The 10,584-nt window shown below is 39.2% G+C and overlaps 1 protein-coding gene across 1 annotated transcript in view; it reads left to right on the plus strand.

Annotated features, from left to right (window-relative positions):
• Window positions 1-318: 318 nt before the first annotated feature.
• The window catches only part of Slc9a9 (solute carrier family 9 member A9), a 711,270-nt gene continuing 701,004 nt past the window's right edge, over window positions 319-10,584 (plus strand). Inside the window, exon 1 of the mRNA XM_012514271.2 lies at window positions 319-616. Within this exon, the coding sequence (XP_012369725.1) occupies window positions 442-616 (175 nt within the window). The 5' untranslated portion in view covers window positions 319-441. The remainder of the gene's footprint in view (window positions 617-10,584) is intronic.

Raw genomic sequence — 10,584 nt, forward strand, 5'->3', positions numbered from 1 at the left:
AATTGCCTCTCTGAGCCCAGAGAATATTGCTAATATAAAATGAACTTTTAAAGTACTGATCTACAAATCGCCTGTCATGTACCTTAAGAAAACTTGTTTGAAATCACAGTAAGATCATGACTCAACATCTCAGAGTTGTTGCTTGTAGATTTGCCAGTATGAAAGATCTTTTCAGGGCGTGAATCATTTGAAGATGCTAAGAATCGATGATGAAACCACACTCTGGAGTTGGAAAAGAGACGAGGCTGCTTTAAGAGAGAAACAGGAAGTTGTAACTAGAAGCCGGCTGAATGCTAAACCAGGGTAGAATGCTTGTGAAGTGGCAAGTCAAGTAGCTGTGTTTATTCTGTAATTCTCAGACAGCCAGACTGTCTTGGGCAAATCTTATTAAAACAGGCTTTATCTAGGATTTTATCTAAGGAATCCCAAGAAGACTGGAGAATGGAGAGACGACAAAGGTTTATGTCAGAGAAGGATGAGTATCACTTTCAGCATCAGGGAGCGGTGGAGCTGCTGGTCTTTAATTTCTTGCTCATCCTTACCATTCTGACAATCTGGTTATTTAAGAATCATCGATTCCGCTTCTTGCATGAAACTGGAGGAGCGATGGTGTACGGTGAGTGCGTAAATTGTGAGATTGACGTGAAACTTGTTGCTTGGGTGTAATTAGAGGCTTGTGCTCAGATGGCAAAGTACTGAAACGGGGGGAAATGCGCTGATTGAAATGTCATTAGCTTGACAAAAGGTGCTGCGGCTTAATGAACGCTAATCTCTTTCCAGAGAAGCTCCGAAATTTGCCTTGTCACAAGAGCCAGTGTCACAGTCATGCTCACAGGCAGCACCTACTGCAAGGCTGTGGGCAGCTGTGGGTTCCTTGTTATGTGCCGAGTCCAGTCAGGGGAGCTGTTTGTTTTTAATAAAGGTCCTGGGAAGTGATGGCTCCGCAGTCCCACGGCAGCCTTTCTGCACAAGCAGCCCTGATGAGCAATATAAAGTTCTAGAAATGACTTCTCTTAAAATTCTAGGAGGGAAATCCTTCTATGTCAAGTAATTTCAGGAGGAAAACCTGCAGAACCAGATTCCACCCCTCTTTGGGAATAACTTTCCAAATCAGTTTTGATTAAATAGGTGTTTTATTTTCTTATAATAATGAGTATTGGAGCTGGGGAGATAGCTCAGTAGAATAAGTGCTTGCCTGGCAAGCATAAGGTCCTGAGTTCAATCCCTGGGACTGCAAAAAAAAAAAAAAAAAAAAAAAAAAAGTATTATATGTAAACAAGTGTCTTATGCAGCACTTTTAATTTCTCATCCTGACATCAGATGTCCTAATTTATGATTATTATCAATGTTAGTATTATTTTCTCTCAAGAAAAAGTGTGGAAAAACATTTTTAAAGTTCTTAAACTCCCAAAGTACTATTTTCTGCACAATTGGCCATGCAGGCCATTTCAGAAAATTTAATAAAATATTACAAAAATTATCTACTCTGTCCTATCAGCCTTTAAAATAAAATATAAGACAGTAGTAGTGTGCAACTGATGTTATTAGTTTTTTTTTTTTTTTGCAACTGATGTTATTGACAAAGTAGTTGGTATCACCACTCTTATCTCAACCTATTTTGTGTGTGTGTGTGTGTGTGTGTGTGTGTGTGTGTGTGTGTGTCTGTGGTAGCAAGGATCGAACTCATGACCTTGCACTTGCCAGGCAGGCGCTTATGCCACTGAGCTCTATCCCCAGCCCCTCAACTTACTAATGGACAGAACCTTTGAATATAATGGAAACACATAAGCCAATGCTATAATTCATAGCAAAGAGCATACTTTTGGGGCTTCCTTCACTTTAGAAGCCTTGAAGACCTCGTATATATGCTTATAGTCTGGGCCATCAAGATGAATGCACATTTTACATGATAATCATGTGATATCCTGATGTTAATAATGTACAGTCATGATTTGAGGATGTAAGCAAGCCCATGCCTTCCCTGGATCACACTGTGAGGCGCTTGAGCTGTAAGACAGAAGCTCTAAATCAAGCAATGTGATTGCTTTTCAGGGGGCCAATGTGTTGATCCATTCAGAGGACAAAATTAAATTCTTTTGTATTGAGGTTCTTAATATAATTAAATGGACATGGGAGGGGAATCATTATCCAAAAAAAGAAATAGCCAACCAGAAAGGAAGGGATGCTTTCAGAGATAAAGCCCTTGACTTCAGCCGTGTACCCTTCCCTAACATCAGTGGAGACTTTCTTGTATCCTGACTAATGAAAATCGACAAAAGCATAGAATGTAATCTGGGAAGTCAGATACAATATAATCCTTGTAAGCATAAAAAAGCACTTTACATACTTTAAAAAACAACACAGAGTTAAAATTACCATTTATTGAAGGGTACTATTTCTTCATAATCCTAAATTTATGGCTATCTTACCAATTTCAGTTTATCTGTGATGGGAATACAGTTTTGTAAAATGTGTCACATTTTGATTGAATTAAATTCAGGCATTGTGCTGCTGACATACAAAGCAAATTTGACTCTGGAACCTGAAAAATTCCAGATTACCATTCATCACACAAAACACCATAAAATATTTCAAAATTCTGGTAGAAATTATAAAATATTAATGCATTATCTAATATTGTTTCTCTAAGTTACCCTTCTTTTTTTTTTTTTTTTTTTTTTTTTTTTTTTTTTTTTTTTTTTGTTTTTTGTTTTTTGTTTTTTGGTGGTACCAGGGATCAAACTCAGGACCTTGGGCCTGCCAGGCAGGTGCTTATGCCAGTGAGCTATTTCTCTCACCCTTTAAGTTACTCTTCTTCTTTCTTTTTTTTTTTAAGTTACTCTTCTTAAGGCAATTTAGGCTTAAAATTTATAAGCATAAAGGTGGATTGTGTGATTTCATGTCTTCTTTCATAAGTTTTTTTAAATGAGAAAGTCATCAAAAGTAATGACCAGTGCAATATAAAAGAACTATAAAATAATGAATACATGTACACATATATAGAATTTTGCACATATTTGAGTTATCTTAAGCTATATGAAAGAAAAAGGAGACATATTTTAGTGTTTAATTTTTGTTGTCACAGAACAATAATTATTGGAATTTAAGGGGATTTTTTTTTTTTTTTTTAGAACTGGGGAATGAACTCAGGCCCTTGCACTTGCCATGGAAGCATTTATTCCACTGAACCATTTCCCGGGTCCCTAAGGGTATTTTTTTCTAACAGCCTCCTTTTGTAGAGAAAAAACTGAATCCTAAAAAAGTGAAGTTAACTTTCTAAAATTAAATAGCCACCCAGGACAGAGTCCATGTACTCACAGGTATTTGACTGTGTCAGTTACAGTGGTGGTCACCCTAAAAGCCAAGTCTCTGACAACAGTCCGTGTGAATGGCATTGCTAAGGCCCATTGTTCTTTCCTCCAGCGATGATCTAAGTGTCATATCTATAATGTTTATTGGGAGCTTTCTGTTAGTGGTGCAATAAAATAGTCAGAAACAGGAAACAAGAGGAATTCAGCAGCACTCTCAACTCATAAAGGGAAAGGGGCTTCCAAGTAAGATAAATGGCCAGCACTTGTAAGCAAACTTAAATTGTTTGTCTGAAGAAGACACCTTTGAAAACCCAACACACTCTTTTTGCGGATCAGATAGAAAGAGTAAGTGAAGGTCATGTGATTAGCTGCTGAGCTGGGATTTACCCATGTGTATCTCTTTACTAAACGATGCTAAGGTATTTAAAAATAAGTGCATTCTTTCAGTGATCTTCCAGGAGAGAGGATATATGTGTTGATAGGTGTTTTTCAGGTGAACAGCGCAGCAGAGAAACAGGCAGAAGGAAAAAGGGAAAGGGACTTTGTTTTCTTTGAGGACACAGAAAGAACGTAAGGAAGATAAGAAATTCTCTGGGTTGCACAAAGGGAGGCTGAGGCTTTTATGACCTTTTGCCGGGGGAGGAGTTTGAAGGGCTATTTAGTTATACCTGAGAAACTGATTGGGGGTCTTCCCTGACAGGGCAGGAAGGGTGAAAGTAAATTATGTCCTGGGCTGAGTTGGAGAAGAAGGGGGAGGTGGTCTTTTGTTTTAAGGGCATCAGCTATATTAAATGACCACCATAATGATTTTAGCAATTCATACTAGGGCCTGAACCTATCATGTATGAGATGAGATATATACTCCTAATATTTGCTCTTTGAGGTTTGATCAGAGAGATTTACTATTCCAAAAGATCCAAAAACATAAAATTTTGAGGTAAGGTTGGGGATGTGGCACAGTGGTAGAGTGGCTGCCTAGCATGCACGAGGTGCCAGGTTCAATCCCCAGGGCTAAAAATAAAACAAAATCAGGGTAAATCTGTTTCAGTCCTCTTTTCCATGTGAGGATGGAATTCATGGTTTTTACAGTAGCTGTCCTAGGAACTTGCTGATAAACAATGAGAAAGAAAGAAAGAAAGAAAACTTCGGTTATAATTTAAACTTTAAACTTTCTTTTTAGGGCTGGTGAGATGGCTCAGTGGTCTAAAGCACCTACTTACAACAAGCTTAGCAAGCACAGGGACCGCAGTTCAATCCCCCAGCACCACATGCCAGCCAGCCCCGCCCCCAGTGGGCTGAGCTGGCCACATACACACACATAAAATTTCTTTTTAAAGGCAGATGAACATTTGTGAATGGGCTGTGGCTTATCACTTCTGTCCTATAGATGTGTAATAAACCATGTTCTTGAAGGACTTCACAGGCCAAGAAAAACTCATGTGTGATGATCAGCTTGCCTTTGTGCTGAATGAAAATAGACCTAATACTATAAGTACCTGAAAAGTAGCTTTTCTCTTATTGTTAAGGGTCACAGTATGCTTTTAAAAATTAGTGGCCGCATTAAAACACTGTTGTCACCAGGCATACTAATGAGCGATTGCCTTTCATTACATTCTAAATGTCTTATTATTTCAAAATTGAAAGATTAGAATTCATAAATGGTTTAAAAATAAGCTAACAGTGATACACATTTAAATGGACTAAAAGCCTGAATGAGTATTAATGGCCAAAATATTGATCGACGGCAGCTGGTGCACTTAGCAGTGTTCACTTAGGGCCTTGTGTCACCGCTTTGTGCTCATAAAAGAAAAATTGCCTCTTGCTCCCTGATAGCATTAGTATTCCATTACATAGCATGGGGCAGGGGTGGGGGCTGCGGCTGTACAGGACACTTCAGATGCCGTGCTTTTGTGGGCTGAGACATCAGCTTAGGGCCAGAGCAATTGAAGCCGTAGAAGTCTACCCTTGATTTCATGACTTCCCTGCATTAGGGATGGCCTCTCTATTCATGTTAAAACTGTACTCGGTGTTTAGTGAATACAAAGAAAATTTCAAGTCACAAAATTTATACTTTGAATTCATTAATCTGTGTTAGAATGAAGGGTTTCCTGATCCTTTTTGAATACACTTAGCTAAAGTTTAATAGGACCAATTTAATTTTAGTCAACAGCAAGTTTTTTAAGGTTTAAAGAAAATGATAGCTATGTAGCATACCATTAAGGATTTACAATTATCTTTTCTAAAAATTTTCTGCAGGCATGAATTTCATCCTAGCCCTCCCTAGGGGCCCCTAAAGATAAAATTGAATTGTTGGACATGGTGTGTCTCCACCCTACAGATCCAATTTTACTCTTCAGTCCCAGCTGACATCCTGTCTGCCAAGTCCAGGAGAGTTGCTTATTACGATGTTGCCCTCCTCCCCTTGCCAGCGTCCTTCTGAGGTGCTTTCCTGATTGAAACATGGCTTGCTTTGTGAAGAAACCACTGATTCCCTCTTTGAGGTTTCAGTTTTCACCTCTGATTTTTTTTTCCTCTCGATAGCTACATGTATTTAACTTCTGCTGGTTTCCTCATCTGTCAGATGAGGAGGAAATGAACAGATATCGCTGAGCTTCCAGCCAACTCCAAAGGTCCTTTAAAACTCAGGCCAGGCCGAACTACAACCAATTGTCATCCTTCAGCTACCTCAGGCCAAATCAGGAGCTTTCTTCCCAGAACTTAATAGCAGATAGTGACACTGAGTCTTTTCCTCTAGGCAGGATTTCCGTGATCATCATTTTATCACTATTTTATCACCTCTGCTCTGATTTATAAGAGTGTTCAAAAAATCCTGTTGCAAATCTGTCAGAAAGTTGAGGACAAATTATAGCATCAGAACAGTTGGAGAGGATGGTGTGTTTAGTGTTGTGGATGTCTTTCTCATGGAAACCAGGGCGGTGCTTATTTAATTTAAAAGATGCTTCAGGAAAAGTAGTTAGGATTGGAAGCCCAATGTGCTAAACTTGTTCTTCCTTTCTGGAAGATTTTTAGAAACTTCAGTGACCTGGAAAAGGTTTTCTATGCTGTAAGCTGCTTCCCAAATTAAGGATAAAATAATATAAGAACCAAAGACACTTTTAGCCCTGTAGATTTTTAAAAGTTGATGTCAGTCTATATTCTAAATTAGTAAGGAACCTACACATTTTGCTACAATCCATGTAGTAAGGCCCTGTAGACCCTTCTGAATTTCAAAGGAGCTACTGGGCTGGTGAGATGGCTCAGTGGTCTAAAGCACCTACTTGGAACAAGCTTGGCAAAGCACAGGGACCGCGGTTCAATCCCCCAGCACCACATGCCAGCCAGCCCCGCCCCCTGGTGGGCTGAGCTGGTCACACACACACAATAAATAAATAAATAAATATTTAAAAAAAAAAAAAAAAGGAGCTACTGAGAAACCTTTGCCAAAGCTACAATGATGCCTCTAAGATTCCTCTCTCAGGTCTAAAGGATACAGAATGTGCTCACCAAGAAAATGGATTTATGACTCCGCTTGTTTATACAGATATTATCGAAAGCTTAAATCAAATTAAAGTTAGGTGGTTAATGTGTACACAGGTAGTGCTAAGATCTGTATACCAAGGGCCAGCCTGATAGTTCAGCAGACTAAAGCATCTGCTTAGGCAGAGTGCAGCAGCCAAGGTTCAACACCCCCCTCCCCCCCACACATTGTGCCCTGCAGGCCCTGCCCCAGGGGCTTGCTGAGACAGCGATTGAGATGGGGTGTGGTGCTGCATGCCTGTAATCCTAGCACTTGGGATGCTGAAAACAGGAGAATCATTGCAAGTCCAATCTACAATCCATGTAGTAAGGCCCTGTAGACCCTGTACCCCCTGTACTAAAAACAAACAAACAAACAAAAAACCCAACAATAGCAACAACAAAAAAAAAACCCTATGTATCAAAAAGTTGATATAGAATAACAATAGCTAACAGAAATAGCAAGGGGAACTATGTAAGTATTTTACATATAGTAACTTTTTTTTTTCTTTTGGTGGAACCGGGGATTGAACTGAGGCCCTTGAGCTTGCCAGGGAAGCGCTTATTCCACTGAGCCATTTCCCCAGCCCTTAGAGCAACTAATTTACTCTTTACTATAACAATTTTTTAGATAGGGAAAGTCAGGCACCAGGAAATTAAATAACTGGTCCAAGATCACACATCTACTAAATTTAAGGGGGTTCTCAAACCTTTGGTAGTTTGGTTCCAAGTGATAGTCTGGTATCACAAACCTCCGTGTGTGTGTGTGTGTGTGTGTGTGCGTGTGTGTGTGTGTGTACACATGCACATGCATGTATAGGAAAGAGGAGTGTTGGCTTAGCATTTTCACAACTTTTTGTTACAGATGAGAAAGCCAGCTCAGAAATAAAGTATCCTGCTGGTAACCAGCAGAGCTGTGCTTCAAAATGAGGACTACATGACCCCTATTCCTTCACCAATTTTACGCATTTAGTTAATTGTTGTCATGTCATAAAAGTCTATTTCACCCCACCCAATGGTACCCGAGGAAATTTAAAGAAGAAATATAGAGAAAAAGAAACAATTACAGAAACTTTCAGAAAATATACAGTTCAGCCAAGGCTGCACAAATCTTTGGCAAGAAAAACTGGTTGGAAAATTAGTGATGTCAGATTTTTCTGCTCATTGCTCTCTCATCAAAGTCTGCTTGTGCAGTTGAGGGCGGGGTACGGATAAGGGGGAGGGGTTGAGTTTCTGATACTCTGAAGCTTCAGAAATGTTAGACTATCCATAGCAAACAGTCCAGCAGGGAAAAAGCAGTGGCAGCTGTACTGAGAAAGCATGCCCACGCCAGGCAGCTGGAATTGAAGTATCCCAGGGATGGTGAGGAGGCTGATTTGGAAATACCTGCCCCAGCGTCAGAGAAAGCAGGATTGCAAGTTCAGGTCATTCAAGTTTTAAATGCCTGTGCTTGTCAGAATGGGTATGGCACGCACTGTTAAGAGCTTGAGAAAGGGACTGCTAGTCTCTGTGACTTAGGCAAGACTGTGTAACTTTTAACTGAACTTAAGTTTTGGAAGAGACTAAAGGTAAAATCACAAATTATGCATCTGGGCTCTCAAAACTGAAACTTGAACATGATCTCACATCATTGTGGATTTAAATGGAATTTCAAGATTGTAACACTATTCACTGACAGGAATCAAACAGGGTTACATAATGTACTCCCAACGTGTAGAAGACTAGACTAGCCGCATCAAATCACCTGAATACTTGTTAGAAAAGCAAACACATGGTCCTCAACACTGAGCCAGAAACTCTGGTCCAGAAATCTGTGTCTTAACAAAAATTCCAGGTGTTTTTTAATGAATTAAATTCATTGGTACCTTTAGGTATCTGTAGAGATTGCATTATCATAGGGAAGTTGTTCTAGGAAGTTCTAATATGCTAAAGCTTGAGAGCTATCTCGCTAAGAAAAAAAAATGTGTGTATAGTTCCTAATTTCAATTTTACTTCTCTCTTTTTTTTCTTCCTCTTCCCATTACCCTCATATGGTAAAGACAGGGTCTTACTGGAGAGTGCCCCATTCACTGTCTACAGCACTTTGTAATGTCATCACTACTGGAGGCTGTTATGTGTAAACACTATATAAACTAAGCATGTTTTTAGTCAACATGTATATAGTTAAAGATCTCTATCTTGTATTTCTCCTGTCAACTTCTTAAAACGATGGCAAGGAAGTGTGTTAGCTAATACACACTTAAATATAAAGATGGATGAGCTAGTTTCTAGAGAAAAGTGATCTACACTATCTTAGAAATCCCAGAGTCCAGTGGAGGGTGTATTGCAAGTTCAGGTCCATTCACTGTTGTATACATGTGCATGTTTGGATGTGCTGTGTGTTTCTGGTATCTGGTATACATTGAGAATGGCTGGTGAGCAAAAAATGTAGCATTCTGTGGAAATCCCAAAGGTTGGGACTTTCTGTCACTTCTCCTAAGACTTCATTCCTTATTGTAGAACCTTTGAAGGAGGTATCAGGGAAGTAGCTTCATGTACCACTTTCTACTTTGAATAATGAGATATTCTTCTTGGCATGTGTCACAGACTAATTCTGGAGTCAGGATGACGATTTTTTCTTCCCAGAGCTGGTGGATAGTGAGCTAGCACAATCCCATACCTTGTGTCCCTTTTAGCAGCACCCACACTTTTCTCTAGTTGTCTGAATTTAGAAGGTTGGTGGGAAGGCAGAAAAAGAACAGAAACCCTGAATAACCACAAGGCAGTATATATTTTTACTTTCATTTTTAGCTCTAACTCATCTCAGGGTAAAACTAAACCATTAAAAAAGAAAATATAAAAATAAAAAAAGAAAATATTAAGAGAGCATTTAGGGGTTTGAGATGCTGACCCACATCATCACTCTTTGAATCAGTGTTCTAATAAAGACTGATAAGATGGGTTGGAGATGAATAAATCTCAAATCAGTGTAGTTACAGAAGATGTTTATAAATATTGTCTTATAGCCAGCTAAATGTCACCCAATGCCTTGCCTTTCTTGGATTATTTGTTATTATGTCTTTTCCTCCTCTATTGTTATATTTAAGTCTTTAAGTAATATTTGGAATGTGAATGATTTATGTTATACCACCACAGACTTGCAGCATCTAAGGATTTCTCACCATGAAAAATCATAGTGATAGTAAAGAGCATTCATCCTTGACCTCTGTTTAATACTTTTCACTTTGAAATTCTACTCTGATATTCTAAATTCTTTTTTAAATGTATTTATTTATTTGATACAGAGTCTTGCTACACAGTTCAGATTCACAGTGATCCTTCTATTTCAGCCTCCCCAGCACTGAGATTACAGGTGTGCTTTGTGGCCAGCACGGCGGGCCTGGGATTCCTGGGCCAGCACTGCATATGGTACCATGGATAGAACTCAGATCCTTGTGCTTGCCAGACAAGCGCTTGGACCACCGACCTAAGTCCCCAGCCCTCTAAGTTCTTTATAATGTAAATGTGAGTTCAATCTGATACTAACTCCCCTCTATGTTCTCATGCTATCTAGATTCTCTTTTATCCTTCAAATGATCATTTCCAATCGCTGGTTCTTCTGTTCCAAAACAATAAATGGTCTTCTAATCAAGTAGTTGGTTCAGTTCTTCTTTAAGATTATATTAACAAGGGCCGGGGAGATGTCTCAGTGGAATAAGTGCTTCCCCAGCAAGTGCAAGGGTCTGAGTTCAATCCCCGGTTCCACAAAAAAAAAAAA

Source organism: Octodon degus, unplaced genomic scaffold (assembly GCF_000260255.1).
Source record: "Octodon degus isolate 3935 unplaced genomic scaffold, OctDeg1.0 scaffold00028, whole genome shotgun sequence".
NCBI lineage: Eukaryota > Metazoa > Chordata > Mammalia > Rodentia > Octodontidae > Octodon > Octodon degus.